General features: G+C 34.5%; 1 protein-coding gene across 1 annotated transcript in view; it reads left to right on the top strand.

The window, feature by feature from the left end:
* Positions 1-7,969: 7,969 nt before the first annotated feature.
* Positions 7,970-14,298, top strand: part of LOC135219204 (uncharacterized) — a 23,105-nt gene continuing 16,776 nt past the window's right edge. The window contains exons 1-2 of the mRNA XM_064255765.1: positions 7,970-7,988; positions 10,876-11,124. Of these exons, the coding sequence (XP_064111835.1) occupies positions 7,970-7,988; positions 10,876-11,124 (268 nt within the window). The remainder of the gene's footprint in view (positions 7,989-10,875; positions 11,125-14,298) is intronic.

Genomic DNA, 14,298 nt, shown 5'->3' on the forward strand with positions numbered 1-14,298 from the left:
GAGAGAGAGAGAGAGAGAGAGAGAGAGAGAGAGAAGCAGATATGTAAACCATATCGCGCTTGGTAAATCAGCTTAGAATTCCTTGATGCTTGGGTACTTATTAAAAGACAAACGCAAACATATACATATCACAAAACAATGCAATAGTGGCTTGCATGACAATGCACGAGAGAGAGAGAGAGAGAGAGAGAGAGAGAGAGAGAGAGGACCACAAGCTGTTAAAGAACATTCTTGCCGATGAGCTAAATTGGCAGTCACACAAGCAACTAATTAGCGGCCTTCGGCAATCATGGTTCCTCACCTAATAGTGGTTTACGGGAAACCTTTATAGAGTGAAGGAAATCAGGAAATTCCTTGAGTAGACCTGAGTTCCGTCTTCTAGACATAAATAGTGAGAACTATAAAGGTTTAGTGATATTCAGTTTTCTAAAAAATAATGTATTCAAAAAAAAAAAGTATCGTTTTGTGCAGTCGAACAGGCCCTTGTAAGTGTGGCGTTCTCTCTCTCTCTCTCTCTCTCTCTCTCTGTCTCTTTGTGCAGGCTGATTTCTCTTGGGAACACTTTGGTTTTCCGTAGTTCGTTGACTTCGGCCATAAGGATTTTTAGCTTAAGATTTTAAAATAAAAACAAAAACAAAAGGAGAGAAAGAAAGATAGTGGAAACCGCCCTTTGTCAGCGAACGGGAGTTATCAGAAAGGGAAAGTGAAAATCTTGACTCGCGAGAGAACTGCTTTTCCATTCAGTGCCGTGATAGGAGGGGGGTTACTTTGGATAATTGCGGTTAAGTATCCTATCTATCCTGTCCACCCTTCCATGGGAGGGAGGTAACGAGGGAAAGTTAATATTACAAACTTTGTCATTACCTAGGACCTGAGTCTACTTTCCTTCCGTTGACAGGATATTGAGTTTGCAACCAGAGGGAAAAGAAACATCAGAATGTGTAGCTTTCTAAGCCATTTGAACCCGCTTTCTGTCCTACAGATGTCCACAGTCACAGCTCTTGGAGGACATTGAGATACTACCTGTAGGAATTTTATGTGAATAATCATGCACCATTTCTCCCTGTCTACCGACAGAAACAGGAGGGGTTTGCCACCAGTACCAAATTGATGAAATTCTAGAGAAATGTGATCTTGAACAATTCCCCCCCTGTCTGTAGACAGAATCAGACAGATCAGGTTAACGATACAATGTCTGTAGCATTGAAACCAAATTGATAAAATTATAAAGCAATATGATCTTGTACAATTCCCCCTCTGTCTGTAGACAGAATTAGACAGATCGGGTTAACGATACAGTATCAGTAGCGTTAAAATAAAATTGATGAAATTCTAAAGAAACATGATCTTGAACAATTCCCCCTCTGTCTGCAGACAAAATTAGACAGATCGGGTTAACGTTACAGTATCTGTAGCGTTGAATGAAGGACCCGGATAACTACACCCCCCTCCCAACCAACTCCCTACCCCTCGTCTGCAGACAGGAGTAGAAAGGCTTTGCTAAAAATACATTTGTAAAACTCTAAAGGAGTATGATTCCAATCTACTCTCCCCTGTCTGCAGACGGAATTATCAGGTCAAGTCAACGATACACTGTCTTGTAGCATTTAATGACGGCCCAGCATAACTAACCCACCTAACACCCCCTACCGAAGCCAATAGCCTTCCCACCCCCCCCCCCACCCCCCCTCCCCCCAACCCCATAACTCCGTCGGCAGACAGGAGTAGACAGGCCGAGCCTGTCTGAAGGTTAGAAGGGTCGACGTAACCACAGGATCCACTGCTTTCTTGAGACTTCATAGGGGTCTGAGTGAGATGGTTTGAGGGATTAGGGATGAGGGAGGGAGGGGGGAGGGGGTTGAGGTAGGAGGAGGTTGAGGGCCTCCAGTAAGGCACATGATGTTAAGTGGCTTGGATATAGAATTACTTCAATATACCGTTAAATTTACAAGAGAGTAAAAGTTGGCTGGCTCAGCGGCCTTGAGTGATGGGTTCGTAGTTGCTGAGGAAAGTTTAAATGGCTGGAATTGAGTGGGAAATTGAGAGAGAGAGAGAGAGAGAGAGAGAGAGAGAGAGAGAGAGAGAGGAACTAGTATTTGAAATGTTCAGTTGTATATTGTATGGTGGTAAAATTGAGAGAGAGAGAGAGAGAGAGAGTGACGAGAGAGGACGAGAGAGAGAGAGAGATTTTTGTTTATATATAAGAGTACACACAGGTAACTAATGGTTCATGAAAGTGAAGTACACAGACAATATATATATATCTATATATATATATATATATATATTATATATATATATATAGGTATATGTATATATATGTCAAGGATTAGCTTATTTATTATAAATCTTTTAATTGTGATTTAGAACTATAATCATCATCATCATAATTTCTGTCTAATGAATTTACATTATTATTATTATTATTATTATATTGTATTATTATTATTATTATTATTATTATTATTATTAGGAATAAGGAATAAACTACAAAAGACGACACAAGGAATATACTAAGGACAATATAGGATAAACAAGTAAGAAAAAATAGAAACAAATACTCAAGCAACATAAATATAAGCAAATATAAGGAGAGTTGAGATAACTGTCTTTATATATATATATATATATATATATATATATATATATATATATATATATATATATTATAGTATACATACATACATAGATATATATTTATATATATATATATATATATATATATATATATATATATATATATATATATATATATTTCTTTATATACATACATACATATATATATATATATATATATATATATATATATATATATATGTATATAAGCAAGCTGATGCATTCATATCATAAACCGCCTTCTTTTCTTCTCCCCCAGCTTCATCTTACAAACAAGATGCTGATCCATTTGCCCACGAAAATTTGGCTGGTGGTCCTGTCTCTGCTCCACGCCGGAAGCTGTCTCCCCAAACCAGGGCTATACCTGGGCTTTCCTACCTGCCTCCTCGTCCTGACAATCTATAAAAGAGAGTAAGTTTATAAAGGGGTTGGGGGGGGGGGGATATTTTTAGCCAGTATTTTGTAGTTGTATTGGGGGACGTGAGAAGTCAACTCTTTAGTGATTTTCTGTCGCTCGGTTTTTGCTTCCTTTTTTGGTCATTTATTTTTGATGGGAATGATAGGAAGTTTTTGAGTGATTGTTATATTTATTAACAGGTATTTGAGTCAATTCATTATTATGTTGTTGATAGAATTGATGTAGGGCTGACTTAGTACTTATAAATACATACACACATACACAGACACACACGTATATATATACATATATATATATATATATGTATATATATATATATATATATAATATATATATATATTATATATGTATGTATGTATATGTGTGTGTGTTCATATACTACATATATATAGAGATCTATATATATATATATATATATATATATATATATATATATATATATGTATATATATAATTTACATAATATATATATATATATATATATATATATATTTACATAAAAATATATATTTTTTAATATATGTGTGTTTATAATCTATTATAACTTAAAATGTAAATATTGCCTTGTCTCTTTCCCAATTTGATTTCTGCAAAGTATATTTATCTTGTCTTTTGCAAAGCTATCTTCCTTAATAAAGTTTATACTGTCTTACTGACTTGTTTTTGACAAGTTCATTAAACAGGCCCTGGTAAGTGAATGCCTAAACTGAACCTATTAGATCGAAAAGAGCTTACTTAATATTTTACTGCTACTAAAACGATTATTGGGCACATTTTCCGTGTCGAAAATGATAACAATGGTTGCAGGTCCACAATAATATCGCTTGTGAATGCGATATTATTGTGGACCCTTGCAACAAAAACGATTATTATTATTATTATTATTATTTGTTATTATTATTATTAATTATTATTATTATTATTATTATTATTATTATTATTAGTTATTAGTTATTATTATTATTATTATTATTATTATTATTATTATTAATATTATTAAGAAGCATATGAACTATATTCGTATGGAAAAGGCTCACAGGGACCATTCGCTTGAAATTCAATCTTTTTAAGAATATGGTGTTCATTAGAAAGAAGTAACCGAAAGAAATGGGAGACACGGACGAGGAGATCAGTCATTAGAAAAAAACAGATGAATTGTTAAATAAATAAATAAGGAAATGTACGTAAATCGTTTAAAATGCAAGGAGAACACCATTGGGGAAGTAATGCATTACATCTTCGACTGAATTCCTGTGAAGTTACAATTGCACGACATCTTCATTCTCATCTTAAAACCTGAATCCAGGCCTGGTTTTCCCTGCACCATCACGTCTCGTCATTTTCCTCTAATACCAGACTGTCCCCGTAGACCTCTTCTCGAAGACCTTGTCTGGAGCAGAAACTAGAAGCTTGCAAAATGCGTGCAAGACGAACTCCTTGCAAGATCAAGTGGTCAAGTTGCTATAGAAAGTGATGAAGTTATTTTTTTCTTTTTTCGATCTTGACCTCAACCTTCGAAAGGCAGGCCACTTCTCGGACCTATTTTCGGCTGTTTGACATACTGGGTCTGTTTGAAAGCAATCCAGTTCGTCTTCTGACCAAATGTCAGTTGTTTTATATTTTTGGTCACACATACAAGGGGAGATGAAATACGTATGCACACACATATATGTATATATATATATATATATATATATATATTATATATATATATATATATCTCTCTCTCTCTCTCTCTCTCTTCTCTCTCTTTACTATATATATATATCTATATATATATATATATATATATAATATATATATATATATATATATATAAAGAGAGAGACTGACAAGTGGTAGAGACCTAGTAATAAACATACACATACAAATACACATACACACACCCATACACACCCACGCACACACACGCTTACACACACACACACACACACACACACACACACAGAAAGCTACATAACCCAACTGTAGATACCAGAAAACCCAGTCAAAACTGTATCATTCCCTTTAATTCCTACAAGAAAGTAGAGATTGAGAAAGGAATCAAGGATCCCCACATTACCACGAGACGCTCACAAAAAGGGTTGTTCCGGGTATTGCTGACTTCGGAAGAGGTTGGCCTTGACTTCGGCACAAAGCTAGCTCAGGGTAATAACCCCAAGGTGATGGGTTACGGAAATTACGATATAAAAGGGAAAGTTGGATACATGTAGCTATTTAAAGTAACACTTCTGAAAGCAATATCACTATATATATATTTTTATACATTGGCAGTTTTTTCACATATTATAGTTATGAAAGTATCATCTCTGTATATCTCTATATATTGGTAGTTTCGCTCACTTATTCTAAGGATTGTGATGGAGGTAAAATAAAGGGGAAAGTTGGATATATGTAGCTATTTAAGGTAACACTGGTGAAAGTAATATCACTAATAATAAATTTTTAATATATTGGCAGTTTCTTTCATATATTATAGTTATGAAAGCAGCATCTCTGCACAACTTTATACATTGGTAGCTTCTCTCATCTATTTTAAGGATTGTGGTGGAGACACCATTTGTTGAGGCTTGTTGCCTGGTAGCTCAGAAAAATAATTCGTTTTCTTTCACATATATTTTGTAGACACTGAAAGTGACACTTTTGAAAATAATAGCTATCTATATACCGCTATAAAAAGGTAGATTATATCACATGTACACTGGATTGTTGTGGGAATTACCTTTGTTGGTGCTTATTGTTCAACATCATACCCAAAAGTAAATAGTTGATATTTTCTAAAACAACTATAATGCATTAAGCTAGTTGCTATCTTTAAGAGATTATCATATCTTAGATGTATTTTGTGCAAAAATATATGTCGTATGTCCAATATATCATTCTGAAACGCTAGTTATAAACCGTATTGTAGTTGCATCTTATTCTAGAACAGCAGTTATGAACCATATTTTATAAGTATCTCATTCTGAAGTAGCAGTCATGAACCGTATGGTATTTGTGTATCACTCTGAAACACTATTTATGAACCTTATGCTATTAGTATATCATTCTGAAACACTAGTTGTGAACCATATGCTGTTAGTATCTCATTTTGAAGCGCTATTTATGAACCGTATTTTATCAGTATCTCATTCAAAAACACCAGTTATAAACCGAATATTTTTATCTTAAGAAATCTTAGTAAAGCAAGCAAGTGGGTCGTTCATCTCTTTGCCTGCTCCTTTTGACTTAACCTACAGCAATTTTTTAAAAATACGAAGGCCACAGAAGCAGTAGTTGGGTCTTACCCTCTTACTGATCTCCTACACCTCACTTTCTCTCCTCTTTCCTGATCTCCCTATCGACCTCCTCAGGTATCTCGACTGGGTGATGACCTCCACAAAGCATCATTGAAAGCAACGGTGCAGTCGTGGGCGTTCGTAGCTGTTCGTACGTGTTCGTAGTTATTATAGCTGTTCTGAATTGCTTGCGATGATTTGAAGCTAGTCGTAACTAGTCGTTAGCTGTTCGTAGTTCTTCGTACGTGTAGGTTGCTGTTCGTAACCGCTCGTAGGCGTTCTTACCTGTTCATAATTGTTTATGGCTGTTCGTAGTGATTCGTAGTACTTCGTAATTGTTCTCAGAGTTCGTATGCGTTCAAAGCTGGTCATAGCTTTTCGTGCGTGTTCATAGTTGTTCATAGTTGTTCGTATTCTTTCGTAGCCGTTCGTAGTGATTCATAAATGCTAGCACCCAATCCTCAAAATCGTCGCAAGCAGTATCACTTTGCATTCTTTTAAATGAAACATAAATTTTCCCTCGAACACAACAGTGAACATTACCATTAATTCACAGAATTTCACATCTCAAAAAAGGCTAATAATTATGATGATGAATTTGTTAATAACTAAATCTACTTCACATAGACTTATTAACTGACATTTACTTGTGGTTGTCGTCAAGTCGTTAATGACAGAAGCTGTCGTCTAATGTCTCCAACTGCGGTTTTCTTCATTTCCGCATTTTTTTTTTTTTTTTTGTTCCTAACTTCCTGTACTCACGTATTCTTGTCAAACCTCTTTATTCATTATCTCGTTTCTGACTCCTGGTTACTGCTACTGCTACTTAGTGGTATCCTATACAGAATTTCCACGCCTGTTTCTTTTTATTCTGTCTCTTGGGAATCTTAACATATTTCATTTTTTTGTAGTAGTTGTTTTATGTGTTTCTTTGTTTATTTGTTTTGAGTTTTTATTTATGTTTTTAGCTATTTTAGTATGCTTCCCTTATTTTAATCTTGACTTAGAAATATATATATATATATATATATATATATATATATATATATATATATATATATATATATATATATATATATTATATAATATCAATTTTAATTTCTCGTACACTCTCAAATTCTCATATTATAGTACCTTGCTCACCAGGTGAATTATCCTCATTCCATATGAATATGCGCACGCGTATAAAAAAAGGAAATTATTAAGCTATTTATAACTCTTCCTGGCATGATTTCAAGGTCAAGACTACTTCCTTACGTATCCCATAACTCCTTCCACTCGCAGGCAGGATTCCTCTATCCTTAATTCCTACATTAGGATAAGATGAAGAGTCCTTGAGTCATAGCAACTACGCCACATTTATTTCAAGCCTCGTAATCCTTTGCGTTGCGGGAATTGGAAAAGAATTCTTATCTCTTTTTTTCGTTGCTTGGTACAGTTTTAATGGCGTTTCCTCACTGAGAAAATTGAGTTAGTCTTATTTATTAAATAATACAAAAATCTCTTAGCTATATTTGCTTAGTTATTTCATGCCAGGCTAAAGCTCACCTTCAGTTCATGAGATCTTTAGAATTTATTACTTAACAACTTATAATTGGTTAAAAGAAAACTGTGCTATTTTAAATGTTGAGAAATAAAGGGAAAATTTATTTTGACTATGTTCCAGAAACTAGAAAGTAAGTCGTTCGTTACGAGACAGACGAACAGTATTGAAGGAAAGTAGATTTTAGATATATTCTAGAAACTTGAATCAAAACCATTTGGTGCGGAATAGACGAATGGTTTTGGATATGTTTAAATTCCGCGAAAATTAAAAGTATTATTTTCCCCTTCATTATACATATGCTGAGAAACATTACGTATATATTCTTGGCTTTTATCAGCACTTCAATATTAGCTAGTAATCTGGAAGGGACCTAATTAGCATATATATAGTTCTTTGTCGCATCGTGTAACTCCGGTAGTATATTACAAAGAGTTACAAGGATTAGAATGTCTCAAAGACTTATTAGTAGTCCATCCGAGGAGACATCGTGTGGTCTGCAATTGTTTTGCAAGTCCATAACTATATTTCGAGGTAAAGTTACCATAGTAGCTATGAACGTTTTGTTTGAGTTCTATATTTGAATAAATCTTCGTTTTTGAAAGATACAAATCAAGTTCCTCGTGGATTGAATAAAAAAAAAAACACCTGAGATAAAGTGAATGATTGCAAGTTATTTGGAGTAAAAGGAGATACCATAAACAAAATTACACTTTGGTTGTAAAAAACTAATTTACTACTACATCTACTAACTACTACTACTACTAATAATATAATAAGATAATAATAATAATAATAATAATAATAATAATAATAATAATAATAATAATAATAATAATAATAATAAATATAAATTATTATTATTATTTTGCCTCTACACAGTCCTCCAATTCGACTGGGTGGTATTTATAGTGTGGGGTTCTGGGTTGCATCCTGCCTCCTTAGGAGTTCCATCACTTTTCTTACTATGTGTGCCGTTTCTAAGGTGATCACACCTTCTTCTGCATGAGTCCTGGAGCTACTTCAGCCTCTAGTTTTTCTAGATTCCTTTTCAGGGATCTTGGGATCGTGCCTAGTGCTCCTATTGTTATTGGGTACGATTTCCACTGGGCATATCCCCATATCCTTCTTATTTCTATTTTCAGATCTTGATACTTATCCATTTTTTCATCCCTCTCTCTTCAACTCTGGTGTCCCATGGTATTGCGACATCAATGAGTGATACTTTCTTCTTGACTTTGTCAATCAACGTCACGTCTGGTCTGTTTGCACGTATCACCCTATCCGTTCTGATACCATAGTCCCAAAGGATCTTTGCCTGATCGTTTCTATCACTCTCTCAGGTTGGTGCTCGCGTAACCACTAATTACTGCAAGGTAGCTGATGTTTCTTGCACAGGCTCCAGTGGAGGGCTTTTGCCACTGAATCATGCCTCTTTTGTACTGGTTCTGTGCAAGTGCCGGGCATTCGCTTGCTATGTGGTTTTATGGTTTTCATTTTCGTATTGCACTTCCTACATAGGGAGAGATGTTATTTCCGTCTATCGTTCTTTGAACATATCTGGTTCTTAGGGCCTGTATCTTGTGCCGCTGGTTATCATTCCTTCAGTTTCTTTAGCTCTCCCCTCTGTATCCATTGCCATGTGTCATCGCTGGCTAGTTCTTTAGTCTGTCTCATGTATTGTCCGTGCATTGGTTTGTTGTGCCAGTCCTCTTTTCTGTCTGTCAATCTCCTGTCTCTGTATATTTCTTTCGGGTCTTCGTCTACTTTTATTAGTCCTTCTTCCCATGCACTCATTTAGCCACTCGTCTTCACTGGGTTTTCAGATATTGCCCAGTGATCTGTTCTCGATGTTGACACAGTCCTCTATACTTAGTAGTCCTCTCCCTCCTTCCTTTCATGTTATGTATAGTCTGTCCGTATTTGATCTTGGGTGTAGTGCTTTGTGTATTGTCATATGTTTCCTGGTTTTCTGATCTATGCTGCGGAGTTCTGCCTTCGTCCATTCCACTATTCCTGCGCTGTATCTGATTACTGGCACTGCCATGTGTTTATGGCTTTTATCATATTTCCGGCGGTTGAGTTTTTGACTTGAGTATCGCCTTGAGTCTCTGGATATATTCTTTCCTGATCGTGTCCTTCATCTCTTGGTGTTTTATATCCCCTCCTTCCATATATATATATATATATATTTATATATTATATATATACTATATATATATATATATATATATATATTATTATATTTTTTTTTATTATTATTATTATTATTATTATATAAAATTACCGAACTCATTTTCCTAATTGCTCCTTCACAGTAATATTCTAATTATTGAATCCAATTACAACCTTTCTATAATTGAACCAGAAATAGATTACCCTTGACAAAGTTTCATTAACTTCAAAGTAGCTGGTTTTTCCTTCAACAAAACAGCTTCTCGACCTTGAGGTCTTTAAACTATAAGGAATTTTATACAGGAAATAAGTCATTTTTATCAGCTGATATTAATGGCGACATATAATTTTAATGGACTGAACTTTGATAATCATGATTAGGCTCTACGCTTCATTTAGTGGAATAAAATTATATATATATATATATATATATATATATATATATATATAATATATATATACTTTTGATTTCTTGCGTTGTATTGCTTTCTTTTAGCACGTCACCACGCGCTGTAATTCTTAATGTAACTATTCTTTGTCCGATATGTTCTTGGTCTTTCCTATCCGTAGCTAATCCTCTCTCTCTCTCTCTCTCTCTCTCTCTCTCTCTCTCTCTCTCTCTTTCTCGCAATGTCGATTATAAACAGATCTCTACTTGAAGTGTAATTTCCGCTTTTAGTGCAACCCGGATATATCACTACTGATAAACTCGAGTTTGCAATAAAATATATTCGCTTCTCTTTAGTTTCCGGCAGAACCATCGGAAAGACCGATTAATTATCCTTCAAACAGAAATACAATTCCTTCCTTAAAAGCCAACTGAACATCCTGTTAACCTCCTCTAGCCCAAGAGGACCTTCCTACTTCGCAGGACTTCCCCCTAGGCGCCGGCTTACCTCTGCCGGACATTCCCTTCGGACTGCCGTCGCCGGAAGACTTCCCCGCTCCTGAAGGGGACAGGTGCTCGAGGATATGCCCTTACAACTACCAGCCAGTCTGTGGGTCTGACGGAGTCACTTACACGAACGAATGTACCTTCCAAGTAGCGTCCTGCAAGGACCCAAACCTCTCCTTGGAGGGCACTGGTTTCTGCGGTGGGTATCCTTAAGATGGTCCTTCTAGTCCTTGTCTTTCTCTTACTCCAAAGGAATGCCTAGCACCTAAAGGATTATAAACTCCCTTCGCATGCGTGCATGTTGATAAGGCTTTGCCCCAAGAGCTGTTTGGACTCTTCCCTGAACTTCTGGGTAGAGCAGGATTTTAAAACGTTTCTTCTAAATTCCTCTCGCTAAGTCTACCCGTCTCTTTTTTTTTTCTTGTTTTTTTTCGCTAACCAGTCACGGCCTCAGATAATTCGTGATTTTGCTCCCTGTCTATGCTCTGTTTCTGCACCAGCTCTACTATCTGTTGCTGAGTCATGCAACTGGTTCTTTTCTGTCCCACTTAAAGCTTTACAGCCGTCATCGTTTAACAAAAATTAAAGACAATTTAACCATCTCTTGGTTTCTTCCGTCGGTTCATCTGGTCCATCTCCTGACTAACCAGTATGGTAAACTCTGGGACAGTTGCAGCCTGAAAGATCTGGCTATTCAGGCCCCATCGTGACCCACTGTTAACTACATCAGATCCTCCAAATGCAGTTGTAAGTTCCGTAAAATAATTCTCAAAGGCATGTTATTATAGAACAATACCCCTAAGAGCTGTGGTATTCATGTTGGTTCTACAAGTAACCTCGATGAATCCTGCTTTGCCTGATAGCCTGAAAAATAAAACTAATTGGATCCCTTCATTTCTATCTATCTAAATTTCAGCCATTTTGGTAAAATTCTCTCAGCCCTGTTTATATTTATTTTAATGTAAATCTATTCTGGGGAAACCTTGCACGGCTTGTCCAATGCAAAACTCGAGCACGATACGCAGGCGCAAGTGGGGCTGCTGTGAGACAAGGAATCGCAGTAAAAACTGGAATGGTTGGTTTTGGAATGTTGTTCACCCTGTGGGTGTCACGATCTCTCTCTCATTGTTTGTTGCGTTCCTGAGCAACAAACGCTGTCATTAAATGACGTAACCAGTACATAAATGGTAAAAATGATAAATGGACTGGTGGATGAATTAGTAGGTACTCATATATATATATACATACACACAAAATATATAAAATATATATATATATATATATATATATATAATATATATATATATATCTATATAGTAATATATATATAGATACATATATAGCATATATAGATATATATATATATATATATATATAATATATATATAAATATATATATATATATAGATATATATATATATATATATATATATATATATATATATATATATAATTCCACGTTGTTCTTGAATTCTGAATATACTTTCTTTGACAGAAAACTACAGAAATCTTTTAAATAACGTTATAAATAATTGCATAAATAAATATCGATTACGAAAATAGACAAGTTGACTGTATAAAAGAGGAATATATTTTCATATTTATAGTATATTATTTTCTTGAATTTCTGGAATTTTATAAAAAAAAAATCCATAAGTTATTCCCATGTAAAATTCAGTTTAAAGTATTAAAAAATCAGCAATAAAAATAACTACTTTCCATTCCTTAAGCCTGTCATAAGTAAAATCAAAGGTGATGTTGCATTTGCTTCTATATAGAAGTAGCATCAATCAAATACAAGGTCAAGCGAAGTTATCCGTGACCTCGACTCGTGCTCATTGGAGTATTTAATGACTCTCGGTAACGGAGATTTTAATTCGACGTTCAATAATTATCCTAGAAATTCATTGGAGTTTTTCATCTATTCCTGGTAACGGGGATTTCAATTCGAAGTTCAGTAATTATCTCGAAAATTTTATTTGTTGTTTTTAATTGACTCTCGTGACGGAGATTTTAATTCGATGTCCAGTAATTATCCAAAAAAGGTAGATAATATTTATTTTTAATCATTTTTTTTATTGAATTACTCCTTATGTATTAATGCAGTTATTTAAAACAAAATATATATTCTAACATCATTTTCAATGCTAGCTGATATTTTGTTATAAATAATTAGATTACTAGACTAATAATTCAATGACAAAATCTTTAAAGATAAGAGGTAAATAACCCATAATGTAGTAAGTAATATCACTATTTATATCAAACCAGTTTTGGAATTCATCAGCTCAGGATTAGCATAACAGGTCCTCTTTCACTAGAATGATTTGTTGACATCCACTGAGGCAAAAAAAAAAAAAAAAAAAAAAAAAAAAAAAAAAAAAAAAGAATAGTAAGTAAAGAAGAATTTGACTGAAAACAAAGAATCTTTCCAAATTTGGTTTTTTGAAATGGCTACATCTCTTGGAATGGAACAGGATTCCAGTTTTTTTTTTTTTTTTAGGCCTTCAGACAACGTGAAAGTCGAGTCTCTGTTCCTGTGCCCAGTTTCCTGATATTTTCGGACGCCTTCACCTTAAAAAAAAGTTAATTTCACTTTTGTGACCTCTGCAAGCACACGCACAATCACGCGCGGAGCCTCACACGAACCTCTAAACGCACACGCACACACACGTACACACACACACACTCACACACGTTTGCATGAGTTTGTAATTCGTATATTTACATTGGTAAATATACACAAATAGCACTTCTCATATAATGATTATAATTCATTTCCACTTTTGTGACTTATGCAAACACAGGCATGCGTGGGTCCACACTCACACACAAACACACAAACACACGCACATTCATTCCTTAGTATATGAGTGCGTGTATGTATATTTATAGTATATGTGCAGATAGTACTTTGCAGCTATCTGCACTTCTCGTGTAATGATTATGAATTCATTCTGTAACTGGTATGTTCTTTTTATTGTGAAACTTATGACTAAATTCAGTTTTTTTTCTATTTAAGGACACATAATTATTAAAGCATAAAACAATTACTGCATCATTGCCTCACTTTCATTAAGTATCACTGCAAAGCAAGAGCACTATTTCCTGATTAACTCTGCTTGATAAAAGTTTTTGTAGTATACGTTTTCTTCTCGCAAGCAAAGCATTTTGCTTGTGTTCCAAAGCATGTAGATAATCATTAGATAAAAAGTAAAATTTTCAGACAGGTAATCATTTTTGGAATTATAATTTTAATGACTAAATTGCAAAGGGCTAGACAAATGACTTTAGTTCTTCAATTTTCCCATAAAAATATAAGAACACAATTCATTTAGTGTTTTTTTAATATTTGGTATTTTCTAAGCAGTAT

Source organism: Macrobrachium nipponense, chromosome 19, assembly GCF_015104395.2.
Source record: "Macrobrachium nipponense isolate FS-2020 chromosome 19, ASM1510439v2, whole genome shotgun sequence".
NCBI lineage: Eukaryota > Metazoa > Arthropoda > Malacostraca > Decapoda > Palaemonidae > Macrobrachium > Macrobrachium nipponense.